Genomic DNA, 14,516 nt, shown 5'->3' with positions numbered 1-14,516 from the left:
AGCAAATTGGGCATACACATACCAGAAAATTGATATCATTGACCAGTGATTTTATTACTACACATCATTTTATTTTGTACCTATTTATTGGTGTGAAAGGATATTTTGAATAGATTTCCAAACTGATATATCTTGCTGACAAATGGGAAGCTAACAGATTAGAGTATTTCTTTTGAAAAAAAAATGCTGATGTTGGTTCACTCACTTGTCTTTGCATTTGTTCAAGCAAATTATTTATTGTGGAGGGATTATACGCATTATTGTGATCAACTGATTTCAGACTAGATATTTCTTTACATGAATCTGTGTTACAATTGAAATCTAAAGGTGTGCAACTGATCTAAAGAATGACATATTATGATGATCTGTGTACCATGATGTGTGCTACCATTAACGGATATAAGCGCTGTGTTTCCAGCGATGGTGGATAATTTAGTGGTTTACTGTGCCATACTCATAACTTCAGGATCTTAAGAACATGGCAGCAACAGAATACCACCACTTTCTTTCATACGGGCATAAAGTGATAAGATCTATGTAAAGCTGTTTTCACCACTGCCACGATCCGATCGAGTAGATGAGCCTTTCCTTACATTTTCTGTTTTATATCTGTTTTCAGACTGTTTTGATGTAGTTCGCCTGGAATTACTTTCCTTTGTCGTCCTCTTAAAGTCCTCGGTTATTTGTTAGATATATACAACCTCTGTCTTCCCCTGCGGTTTTCATATCTGCTGATCCCAGAAGCACCATATATATTATTTATTGATATAGTAACCCATAAATTATTATCCTATCACTTTTTCTAAGTAGTGTTTTCCAAATAGTCCATTCCTAACCAATTCTTTGGAGAGAAAGCTCACTTCTTAATTTATCAATTCCCACAGGTTTCAGCACACTTCTGTAAAATCACATCTCAATCGCCTCAGTTTTCATCTTTTCTTGGTTTCCCACATTTCGTTACTCAGTTCCATATGGAGCTGTACTCCTGAAATGCAGTCTCAAAATTCCCAAGCCCTTTCCAAGTATACCACCTTCTCTTCTGATTCTCCAATATATATTTGATATTACTAGTTGAAATTTATTAAACTCAAATAGTCTTTCTCCTAACTCGATCCTATTACAGCGACCATCTTTACATACTGAGTCACCCATGCAATACTCGTCTGTACTCTGTGTAGCTTCTGCTTGTGCTGCTGCCGCTAGCACATGAACTGTAGTTGTTTGCATTGGTTTGCTGACGATTCACATAAGAAGAACCCTGTTAGTAGAATGCTTACGGCACTTCACTCTTTGCCCTGCCTTTCTTTTTATGGCGAATCCCGCTCACGTCCCACCGTTTTCGACTACTGTTGATAGTCCCTATATTCGTCTTTCCATTTCATTTTGCTGACCGTCTCACTATCTAGGTTGAGCGTTTCTCAAATTTCTGGCGTCCTTACCACGTTGCTACTTCTGACACTCTACCGTTCTACGCGTAATAACTTTTTCGTTCGTTTTTCAGTCTTTTTTATCATGGTAATCTTCACCTTGGTAGACCTTCCCCACTTTTTCAGATGTGAACAATTTTGAAGTTTTTTGCCATTGAAAAGATCATCGTGTAACTTTTTCGATTACAGGCCTCGCCTGCTGTGGTTCAAATGGTTCAAATGGCTCTGGGCACTATGGGGCTTAATTTCCGAGAGCATCAGTCCCCTAGAACTTACTACTACTTAAACCTACCTAACCTGGGGACATCACACACATCCATGCCCGAGGCAGGATTCGAACCTGCGACCGCAGCGGTCGTGCGGTTCCTGTCTGTAGCGCCTGCTGTGGGTTCACATCATGTACATGTAGTGCAGTGGTTTCCATTGTCTTTTGCATTCTCATACTGTTGTTCATCACTGGTAATTCCACCTTTTAGTGGTAGCTTCCCACCCCAGTCACAAGAATGTGGGCTGATCCTCTGTCCACTCCTGCTCTTTGACAAGGTCGTTGGTGAAATGATGGTGACTTCCTACACCGGAGGTCTTAGGCTGACATTTCTGATGATTTTCATGTAAAATTTAAGCTGTCTCTGGACTCGTACACGGGAGTTAGAACATTTTTACTAGTATCCAAAGACACTAAACTTAAACCACAGTACCACTTGGTATAAAACACAAAGTATACTATAAAATTTAAAAAAAGAAACAAAGCATTATAAAGTGACAAATTGCGGCTTTTATTCTAAGCATCTGCTATTCTGACGTCACAGATTCAACGTCCAATTGGTAAGATAAAGTTATTTAAATTCACAAAAACATGACTTTCCTAGGCTGCATTTCGATAAGTATACACTAGAGTGAAAAGAATGACAGATTTAACGTTCCACAACGTGTACATCTACAGTTTATCTGATCAATGTTCATTATTTACAGCTCTTTTAACTTTTAGTGAGAAACTTAAACACCACACGCCAAAACAAGGTGTACACTGAAACATATAGTTCCTGCATCACTATTGTCGATAATCGGAAAACTTATAATATCTTACAGTGCGGTTGTGGTGTGTTGTATTTTACAGGACAATGCGAGTCTCTTGACGTTTGTGTTTGTCCCGAGCGTGGAGCCCATCCACGACGGAGCTTTCCTGACCGAAGACCCCTCCCTTCTGCTGCTCAAAGGCCAATTCCTGCACGTGCCGTACATTACGGGAGTCAACTCCAAGGAGGGCAACTTCTTTGTTTCTGGTAATGTGAAGCCACTTCGTGCACTTTCTACGTATTAACTCAGTTTACTCCATTGCACTAAAGAGGGCAGGGTACACCCAACGTTTCACCGTTTCGTTCAACTTTCTTACATTGTTTGACACACTTACTTGTTAGATGAAAATATACGATACGCTTTTCAAGCGTCTTCGAGAATTCGAGATTAAAAGTTCTATGAGCACGCTGAATACCATCCGAGAAATCCTTAATACTAATATATTGTGAATTGTCTTGAAGTCAGTCTCTAGCACGCGGCATTTACAACGATCAGGAGATGTTCAGAATTAAACTGCTCGTCTCAAAAATATGTAAGAACATTTTTTATTCAGAGCATTCTCCTCAGATCTCAGGTGACCACCAGAGGACTTTTACAGCAGTGTGATGGAGACAGAAAGCTTGTCTATGGGAAGCTGAGGACAATTTAAACTTATAAATCGACAGAAATGAAGCTACGACGAGCACGAAATATTTCACATTCCTATATATTTTTGTAAAAATAGTGGTGACTGCTTGAAAATGACATCGTGACGTGATTTCTTCTTAATGTTATTTCACCGTCGGCACTAATGGTGTAATGAGTAAACACGTATTACAAATATGACGCTACACGTTCAAAGAATGTTAATCAATCTTCGTGTATTGACCCGTCGTAACAGTTGATTGGTGAGATTAATACCGCAGTCAGGTCGGTAGTAGGGAAGGCGAATTGTCCACATTTTTCTATTGGCAGAATTTTGGGAAAGTGTAGCTCAGCTGTAAAGGAAACGGCGTATAGAAAACTAGTGCGATCCAATCTTGAGCACTGCTCGTGTGTTTAGAATCCTCACCGTGCCGGATTAAAGGAAGACATCGAAGCAATTCAGAGGCGTGCTGCTGGATTTGTTAGCGGTAGTTTCAGTCAGACCGGAGATATTACGGAAGTAACTTCAGTTGCGTTTCTTTCTAAGGGATAAGAAAGTTTCCATCTTTTGCAGCTGAAGTTTACTCTTGAGTGCTAGACATGTTTCGCCTATTCATGTCAGGCATCTTCAGTGGTCCATACATATAAAATTATTTAATTATACATATTTTGATATGACATTTGTATTGCTTGTTGGCGGTTTGCTTGTATCTCGCTACTTCTGTTTACAATGATAAGTTCGTGTTTTTTACTTACAATCATTTGTGTGACCTGTTCATCCAGCCATTTGTTGTTTTACATGTGTTAAATGTAGGGAGTATAGGTTTCTTCCAATAAGTACTTCTACTGTAGGAAACTGCACATGTTTGCACTGCTCTTGGTAACATGCTATATAACTGACTGAAGGATCATGGGAGCTGACTGCGTTTTTCAGGATGCATGAACATACAGAACGGTCGACGTTGCAGTTCAGAGAATCCTCAGCAGCGTTTCCACGACACGGGAATAGGAACGTGTTATGCAACACGAATTCCTGGACCGATTGTTTTCCAAAAAACCATAACTTCAGATACATAGATGAACAATATATTCCTACTATTTTTAGGGACCTATTAACAGTACTTCCCAACACTAAAACCACCTCTTAATAGTGTCACCGACGCATGGACAATTGTGACATAATGTACTACTGCGCTGCAGTGATTGGTTTTGGTCTAGTGCGACGTTTGAATTACATGTGCTGTGGCGCACATCTATGGTTGGCACGCCTCTGCCGGATGGCTGGAGGACATGGTGGCCCATGGAGCAGCTTGAGTACTGCGCGCTACCCGAATGTGATGTCGTCTCCATCCGGCTGTGGTCACAAAGGGATGAATACCCTCGTAAATGTTTGCGCACATGGAGTGGAAATTATTGTAATTACAGTAAAACACGATACACCTTTAAAAGAGGAGAAAAAGACTTATCAGCGGGCATATAAATATACTGTGGAAATAATGTGTGAAAGAAATTACAGTGCCGAAAAGGTTCCTCTAAAGGAAATTTAGTAAATAATTATTAACTATCGTAATTTTAATTACAGAAAAGAGATCGACCTTCCAGTGAAAAGCGACTTCACTAGTTACATGTTCTATTACTTAACTAATTAAACTGCAAGTGACATTTTAATTCGACATTTGATCAAAATCAGAATTAACTTTAAATGCGAAAATTTTAGGCTAGAATTTTCCGTGACTGATGTAGATATCGAATGAAACAACAAGTTTACTGTTACCAGTCACTGTTTATTTATAACCACAATACGTTTCGAAGGTTTAAACCTCCATCATCAAGTAGATTTACATGTTCTAGTAAGATATGTGTGTGTTGTGTTACGACTTTGCACTGTCTGTAGTGGTTACAGGCTCATTTCCCTCATGTAACACATCATATGTAACTTTTCCTACTTTGTGAACAAAGATTTTTTCCAGACACAGTCTTTGTCTACAAGTAAGACATTCTACATGTGTCGTATTACCATAGAAAAAAGGAGCCTATGATCACCGGAGATAACGCTACGGCCGGCCAGAGTGGCCGTGCGGTTCTCGGCGCTACCGTCTGGAAGCGCGAGACCGCTACGGTGGCAGGTTCGAATCCTGCCTCGGGCATGGATGTGTGTGATTTCCTTAGATTAGTTTGATTTAAGTAGTTCAAAGTTCTAGGGGACTTATGACCTCAGAAGTTGAGTCCCATAGTGCTCAGAGACATTCGAACCATTTTTGAAGGTAACGCTACAGGTTACCAGAAAGTCGTAACACAACACACACATTTCGAAGTAATACATATAAATCCACCTGATGATGGAGACTTAGACGTTCGAAACGTTTTGTGGGTACAAACAAACAATGAAAGGTAACAGTAAACTTGTTTCATTCGATAAATTCAGCGTATTTTATAAACCAGAACAGCAAGGCAGTCTGTGTTGACACGTGTAGCTAAACATCAGCGACGTCATTTACTTTATAAGATTCGTGTGTTTAGTTTCATCTTATTTATTATTTTACATATTTATGCTCATGTTTCGAGCTACACTAATTCTGATAGCAGCAGTGAAAATAATAGGTCAATTCATGTGATGAAGAGATGCCATACTTGTTTGTACAACAGCTATTCAAGGCATAGATAGCATAAACTGAATTTGATCATTGTACTTTAAATATCCATCTGTTTAACTTTAATTTGCGAACAAACTATTTTACGAAGAATCAAGTGTGGTATTTTATACAGATTTTTAGCAGGTACCTATTGGAGGTGCCACATAAGGTTACGTTATTGCATAAAGAATTGCAGATAAGGCTAGTGATTGCTTTAATTCGTTAAGTGACGTAGATCCTCGGAATTCGCTATATTCCTAAACCGTGGGGGTCATTTAGGCTCAGGAGCGCTGTTCTGCATTCAGTTATAGCGGCAAGACTTACGTCAGTTTGTATGATGGTCTAGCCACTCGCTTTTAAGACTTAAAATCTTTCTTCGAAAAAGGTCACGATAAGTGGAAATGATTCAGCGATATTTCGGGTGTGAAAGTAGCGAAATCCGCAGTGGTTAAGACTCTGTTTTATTCTGCTAGTAGTTCAGTGGAACTTGTATTTTTCGCGAGTTAAGTTGGATCGCTCTTGCAGTCATTTGCTCTGAGTGTGACTTGGTTTCTTAGTGGGGTCCCTTCTTATCTGAACGCTGATCGACATTTAGGTTTCCTATATCCTGAGTCTATCAGGCTTGTATGTTATTGTGTTAATGTTGATTTGACTGTGATCAATTTGAGCTATGAACATTTTCTGTGTTTTCCAGTTATTTTAATTGTGTAGTGTGTTTGCTAACCACTATATTGAGGGTTGTAGCTATTTACCGTTCGTTTAAATTCGTAGATGAGTTCAGCCACCAGTGTGTTTGGCATATGTGATAAACGACGATAAACTGTGTTATTGAACATCAGCATTTTGTAGTTTGGAAACTTCAGATTGCTGCATCTGCATTCAGCCTAACATTATTTAAATCTCATTAATTCTTCAGAATTAATGCTGAGCGAGGTAGTCGCGTGGTATGAAGCGCCTTGTACGGTTCGCGCGGCTCCTCCCGTCGGAGGTTAGATTCCTGACTAGGGCATGGATGTGTGTGTTGTCCTCAGCGTAAGTTAGTTTAAGTTACGTTAAGTACTGTGTAAGACTAGGGACCGATTACTTCCGCAGTTTGGACTCATAGTACCTAACCACAGATTTCCAATAAATTTTAAAAAATAATTTATTTATTATTATTAATTAAAGCGACAGTAACTTCTTATAGTTATCACACCCTAGAACACAAGACCATCATCACCTTCACAGGTTTATTAGTTTATGTCGCACAATGTGTGCTCTTTCATTGACGTGAATTATATAACCGTTACGTTAGATCTAAGATCTCTAAAAAAAAAAAAGTTTGAATATATTTTCGACACGTGTCTCAGTTGTTACAGTTTGGTGGAAAAAGATCGGTCCTAGAATTCGAGTTGCGCCATCTGCACATCCCGCTTTTGTTTTTACATCACATGGAGACTCTTCATGTAACTAATGAGAATTTCCAGAACTTTGACACCCATTGTAGAGTAGATTCATGTACCCCAATAAATGCAGCATCTTCATCAAACAATAACAGAATTTGAGGACCAATCTCTCCATCATCCCCAGACTCCAGAAGCCAGCGGCAGTACTGGTGATGGGCAACAGTCGCTGAACTAAACTTGTGCACTACCGTTACCTTGTACATCTGAGTCTACACACCTTAAGCCATCTTACAGTGTGTGGCGCAGAGTGCTTTGTGTATCTCTATCACATCACCCTCTTCCTGTTCCTGCAGTGAATAGTTGGAGGGAAGAAATATTGTCGGTAAACCTCTGTGTGAGCTCGAATCTCTCTAATTTTACCTTTATGACATTTTCGCCAGATATCCGTAGCAAGAAGCAACATATTCACTGGATCTCCGAGGAATGTACTCTCTCGGAACTTTAACAGTGAACACACCGTGGCGCAGGACGCCTCTCTTGCAGCGGCTGCCACTGGAATTGGTTGTGCATATCCGTGACGCTTTTGCATTACTAAATTAACATGCGACAAAACGCGCTGCTCTTCTGTGGATATTCTGGATTATCTGCGGTGGACCCCATACTGGCGAGCAACATTCCATTAATAGTCGAAGCTATCTCCTTTGTGTGAGGACTACATTTTCTGATAATTCCTCGAGTAAATCTGTCCTGCATCTGACTAGCATGTGATTAGTTTTATGTGGTCAGTCCCCTTTCATTCACTCTGAACGCATACTGCTTGATATTTTGTGGATGTCACTGCTTCCAGTGATTCTTGTGCCTGCGGGTAACCGCCCAACAATGAAATTTTCACACGACTTTGAATGAATTCTAATAAGGGTGTGTTTTAGGTTCCTAATTCCTTATATATATATATATATATTCGCCGAATACGGCACATCCATCTAACGTGCCACTTACATGTAAACACCATTCGACGGTTTCAAAAATGGTTCAAATGGCTCTGAGCACTATGGGACTTAACATCTATGGTCATCAGTCCCCTAGAACTTAGAACTACTTAAACCTAACTAACCTAAGGACATCACACAACGCCCAGACATCACGAGGCAGAGAAAATCCCTAACCCCGCCGGGAATCGAACCCGGGAACCCGGGCGCGGGAAGCGAGAATGCTACCGCACGACCACGAGCTGCGGACTCGAAGGTTTCGCAATACGACACTAATAGTAACGGTAAGACTAGTCTCGTCGGGTCAAGCGAATGTGAATGACGTATTCCTTCAACGGACAAGTAGATATGCGTCTCATTTACGAAGAAAACCAACGAAATTCGGTGAGAGCTAAAGGCTTATAAGCTGAAAGATATCCTCAACGTACTCACCGTGCACGTCGTACATTTAAATATGTGTATGATAAATTGAGAACAACTGGATCTTTAACGCATCGGAAACATATCCGGCAAAGTAAAGTTACTAACGACGAATCGGGAATTGTTACTCTTGCCACTGTGGTTCGAGTTCTTTGTGGTAGTTCGCGTCGGATCTCAAGGGGATCTTGCAAGAGCCAGAATAGTGTTGTTCGTGTTCTGAATCGCCATAAATATCATCCTTACCATATCAGCCTCCACCAAGAATTAACTGGTATGGATTATATGCGTCGCATTGAATTCTGCCGATGGGCTCAAAATCAGAGGTATGACACATTTATTAATTTGATTTTATCTACTGACGAGCCTACACTCACGAACCATGGAAATAATAATTTGTATAACATGCATTATTGGGCAACTGAAGATTCATGTTGGCTGCGGCAAGTTGCATACCAAAAACCGTGGTCGGTGAATGTATGGTGTGGGATTCTGGAGGACAGAATTATAGGCCCCTGTTTCATCGAAGCAAATCTTAATGGTAGGAAGTACACCACATTCGTCCAAGAAACATTAGGTTTGTTACTGGAAGAAAAACCTTTAGGAACAAGGAACAGAATGTGGTATCAACACGATGGGCGTCCAGCACATTTTTCGCTGACGGCTAGAAATGAGTTGCAGAGACAGTTCCCAAATCGTTGGATTGTACGCGGAGGAGATGTGTCGTGGCTGGCTCGTTCGCCAGACTTGACACCTCTGGATTTTTTTCTTGTGGGGATTCGTAAAAGACATGTTTATAAAGGCGTTCCGACTACACTTGAAGATATGCGAGAGAGAATTGTCAGTGCATGGGCTTCGATAAGTGCCGATGTGATAAAGAATACCACTCAGTTCATGATAAGAATATTGCAGCACTGCAGTGATACCAATGGTCGTCACTTCGAACATCTTCTGTAAATGGACGTTCATGCCATATTTGTGACCTTCGTTGACCTTAAAGACCTTACTGTTACATATCATTGGATTCGTCTCGATAGCCGCTACCAAAAAATAAGTACCAAACTATAGCATCCCATTTAAAAAAACCGAAGCTGACATTCATATTTCTGAACCGACCCCACCTAGCAACAAAGAAACAACGTATATTATGGCCCCCGTTGTCCCATGCAACTTTTGTCCCACAAACGTTTCAGCTACTATCATACTTTCGGAGTTATTCTTTGTGGCGATAGTTTGTCACTCACCCTGTATAGTTAAACGTTGATATCAAATAGGAAAGTAGCATTTAGGTCTTACTAATTTATGATTATAATACTGCTACAGATTATGAATTTGCAATAACAATAAACACGGCTCAGGGTCAGAGAGAGAGTGAAGAAGAAATAGGCAGAGACGGGGGGAGGGGGGGAGGAGAAGAACATAGAAAACGGGAAGAAGGAGATCGCCAGGGAGAAAGGGGGGACAAGGAGATGGACAGAGAGAGGGGAGGGAGGAAGAGGTGATGGATGAAGAAAGGGGGAGGGAGAGATGGGCAGACACAGTGGAAAGAAGGAAATTAGGACGTGTATCCATTTACCAGGGATATTACGAATGTGTGCTTTCTCTTTTCTTTCTTTTCCATTTAAGGAGACTGAGCCACAGAAAAGCGTGGCCGACTACATCTAGTACGCTACATGCTTGTACAACAATAATTGAAGTAGTCACATCCATAAAATATCTAGGAGCAATTTAAAGTTGATCGATTAATTAAAAGTAATCGCAAGTAAGGCAGATGCTAGATGGAGATTCATTGGTAGGATTCTCAGAAAATGTAGTCCACCAGCAAATGTGATTCCCATTTGAGATGGTATCTCTGTCGTGACTCAAAACTAGTCTAACACTTGTTCCTCTTTCTATGACTCAGTCTGTCTATCACTCCGCAATTAATTCACATTTAAGTGCTATCCAAATATAAATCCTTGTCACATACCAACTCATCTGACAACCCGACGGTACCCCTTGGGGAAGATACGTTACACGCTTATTAATAACAGGTTCTTCTAAAGTAGCCACAGTGGCAATGCTTACTCACAAGAGACTACCGTAAATTTTCTTGCTCTCTGAATAGGTGTAGAATCATGTGACTCTACTGATTCACCATAGTACTTCTCTAATATACGAGTGCTATAACGGTATAAGTACTTTGCCAATATCAACAACTTTTGTCTAATGTTGTACATTATGTGTTAATGTATTTTCCGCAAAACGCACATGATCCTTCATTTAATTGACTGATTTTTATGTTACAGCTGCTTCAGGTGGTTCTTTATCAACAAACGAAAGCTTGGCGAACTTTAACAAGAACTTTGTTAGTATTATTGGCCCTGATATTCGTGACAACGTGGAATTCAATCAAAACACAATTGCCGAAATGGCTCGTGGTCTCTACTACGGAAATAGTCCAATAACAAGGAAGAAAGATTTGAATACTTCAAACGTAAGTACTGATTACTGTTTTTGATGTCACTTAATGCTTACCTGTGCGTATTCTAAGCGATATTTAGCAACTGAAAGAGGAAAAGACTTTTTCCATCTGCATAGATGGTGGGCGGTGGTGGGATTCTTCAGGAAAAATTCCTATAGTAGTTGGTGTTGAAGCTGCACCTTTTTTAGTTTGAAGTCTGCTGATAGGTATACCGGCTAAAGGAAGTCCCTTTAACAGAGGTGTCACTCTCAGAGGAGGTTTTTGAATGCTGTGCAGGGTCACTTGAATCTGGGGAAACTAGACTATTAACTGTTGCTATTTAAAGGTCCCCAAACTCTGCCTAGAGAGGGTTCTTGGTTCATGTTATAGGAAGTATCAAAAATTTGTTATATGTGCTGACTTCAATATTAATTTTGTGTGTGTCTGTGCAAGGAAGAGGATGTTGGAAAATCTTAATTCATGTGACCTGGTGCAGACTCTCTTTTTTCCAACCAGGTTACAGGGAAGCAGTAACACAGCCATAGACAATATTTTTATTCATTCTTCATTCCTAGATGGGCGTTCTACTAGTAAAAGGGAGAATGGTCTTTCAAATCATGACGCACCAATTTTAACACTAAAAGGTTTTTATACTCAAACAAATTTTTATATAATTACAATATATGTAGGAAAGCTGCTCCAACTTCAATAGAGAGTTTTTAAACCTCGTTAAGGAACAAGAGTGGCAGGATGCTTATAGCGCTGATAACATAAATGACAAATATAATGCTTTCCTTAACACATTTTTGAAGCTCTTTGAAAGTTGCTTTCCATAGAGCGTTCTAAACAGGGTACTGGCAGTAAAAGGCAGCTTGGATGGCTGACTAGTGGGATAAGGATATCAACAAAGTGGGAATTGTATCAAAATGTTAGAAGTGGTCAGAATCAAGCTACTGTAGGCAATTACATAAAGCATTGTAAAGTGCTTGAAAACGTTATTCAGAAGGCAAAGAGTATGTGGTATGGAAATAGAATAGCTAATTCACAGGATGAGATTGAAACCATGTGGTAAGTTATGAAGGAAGCGTCTGATCAGCAGCACAAGGTCGACGATATAAAGTCAGTTGGTAGTAAAAATATTTCTGTTACTGTTAAGTCTGATATTTAGCAATCATTTTCTGAGTATTGTTGGAATGCATATCAGAATAATAAAGTATTGTGCTGCATTTGTTAGCCCCTTACTTAGCCATGTTTGCAATTTTTCCTTAAAGTATGATCAGTTTCCTGAACGATTAACATAGTAGCAAAACCACTTTGTAAGAATGGAGAAAGAGTTAATGTAGACAATTTTACACCTATTTCTACGTCATCAGTGTTTCTTAAAGTTGTTGGAAAGGCGATGTGTGTAAGGATAATTAATCATTTTATTCCACATAATTTGCTATGAAATGTACAGTTTAGCTTTAGAAGTGGCTTATAATCTTAGAATGCTATATTATCTTTTCTCTGTGAGGTACTGTATGGATTAACCAAAAGGTTTCGAACGGTAGGCATCTTCTTTTTTATTTAACTAAGGCATTTGATTGTTCTGCTCACAAAATATTTCTCCAGGAGCTTTACCATTATAGCAGCTCACAATTGGTTCACATCTTACTTGAACGACAAACACCAAAAGGTCATTCATCACAGTGTTGAGATTGGCTATTATGTGGGGTCTGATTGGGGCAAGTCAAAAGGGGTTGTGCCACAGCACAGGGATCTGTGCAGGAACTACTCCTGTTCCTTATTTACGTAAATGATATGCCCTCTAATATTACAAGTAATTCTAAAATATTTCTGTTTTCTGATGACTCTAGCTTGGTAGTAACGGATGTTGTGTGCAACGTTGCCTCTGTTTCAAATTCTGCAGTTCATGACATACGTTCATGGTGTGTAGAAAATAAACTAACGGTAACTAACAGTCAGACTCAGCTTTTAGACTTTCTAACACACAATTCAACAAAACCGACGTTTCAATTTCACAGAATGGTCGTATAGATTAGTGAAAGTGAGCAGTTCTTATTTCTTCGTGTTCATATAGATAGTAAACCGTCGTGGAAAACCGACAATCAGGATCTTGTTTGAATACTTAATGCTGCCATTTTTACTGTTCCAACGGTATTGAAGTAAGTGATAGTTCGACACTAAAAGTAGTCTACTTTGCATATTTTAATTCGCTTATAACGTATGGTATTATATTCTGCGGTAACTCTTTCCATTCTCAAAGGATATTTTTGGCTCAGAAACTAGTGGTTCGAGCAATAAGGGGTGCAAGTTCACGAACGTCTTGTCGACCACTGTTCATTAGTCTCGGTATTCTGACATTGGCCTCTCAATATATACGTTCTTTACTGTCGTTTCTTATTAACAGTATCAGCTTATTCCCAAAAATTTGCAGCTCTCACTGAGTTAATACTAGTCAGAAATCCAATCTGCGTTTGGATCGCACTTCCTTGACTATAGTGCAGAGAGGTGCGCAGTTTACTGCTGCATCCATTTTCAATAAGCTACCACAAGAATTCAAAAATCTTAGCAGTAATCCACGCGCTTTCAAATCGAAACTGAAGAGTTACTTCATGGGCCACTCCATCTACTCTGTCGAGGAGTTCCTTGAAAAATTAAGCTCATTCCTGTGTTACGGTGTTGTTTGCGTTTTCATAAAGTTATGGATTTTCTTTTTAGGGGTTCATAAACATTTTATTTTGTTTGTTGATACTTTTATGTCGTAATTTCTTGTACCGACACGTTCCATGACCTTGGAGATTATCTCCTCACTTTGGTCCTACGGAGCTAGACGTGTAAAATAAAAAATAAAAAAGAATGGATCTGGAAGTGTCCCTGGCTAACATGATGCGTACTGCAGCAAATATTTCAATGACCGCTAAGCAGTGAAGGTATCACTTTATTCAACTATGAAGTTCGGAATATTTTTCCTTAACATGAAATCATAAATTTTACAGGAAATAAATGTACCACAGCTACATTTTATTTATTTTATGGATGCTCAAATAAATAAAGAAGTAAAATATAGCTGTGGAAGATTTACTGTGTGATATGTTATTAGCTAAGGGCACTAACCAGTTTTTTTCTGATAACAATGAGAATATTTTGAAAAAGGGGAGGAATATGAACTCGTTTATCGTACAAAATCAAGCAGTAACATATATGCTCGGTTACAGAATAACTTGATATACGTTTAGCAATTTCCCTGTGAACAATTGACATGATTTTAGTTTATATATCTTGTCACAGTAGGTCATACGTACGAGGATACCTATAAATTTGTGCAGGCCGATCCAAACATAGTAAGCATGTAAATGGACAGCCGCAGAAGCGGATAACTAAGTTACAAAACTGTTAATGTCAAACAGTTATCAAGGATTTAGCAAATAGGCGAGAAAAATAAACAGCCGCAGTCGTAAGTAGACACGAGTAATAACGCAGACTGTACGCAAAACCCTTAGTCACGCGACATAACATGC

General features: G+C 39.4%; 1 protein-coding gene across 1 annotated transcript in view; it reads left to right on the top strand.

The window, feature by feature from the left end:
- LOC124595598 (cholinesterase 1-like) overlaps positions 1-14,516 on the top strand; it is a 130,039-nt gene that overhangs the window by 85,664 nt on the left and 29,859 nt on the right. Inside the window, exons 7-8 of the mRNA XM_047134399.1 lie at positions 2,545-2,710; positions 10,841-11,028. Of these exons, the coding sequence (XP_046990355.1) occupies positions 2,545-2,710; positions 10,841-11,028 (354 nt within the window). The remainder of the gene's footprint in view (positions 1-2,544; positions 2,711-10,840; positions 11,029-14,516) is intronic.

The sequence above is a fragment of the Schistocerca americana genome, chromosome 2 (genome assembly GCF_021461395.2).
Source record: "Schistocerca americana isolate TAMUIC-IGC-003095 chromosome 2, iqSchAmer2.1, whole genome shotgun sequence".
Lineage (NCBI taxonomy): Eukaryota > Metazoa > Arthropoda > Insecta > Orthoptera > Acrididae > Schistocerca > Schistocerca americana.
Note: the sequence above shows the minus strand (reverse complement) of the source record. Positions and strands in the feature narration are given on the sequence as shown.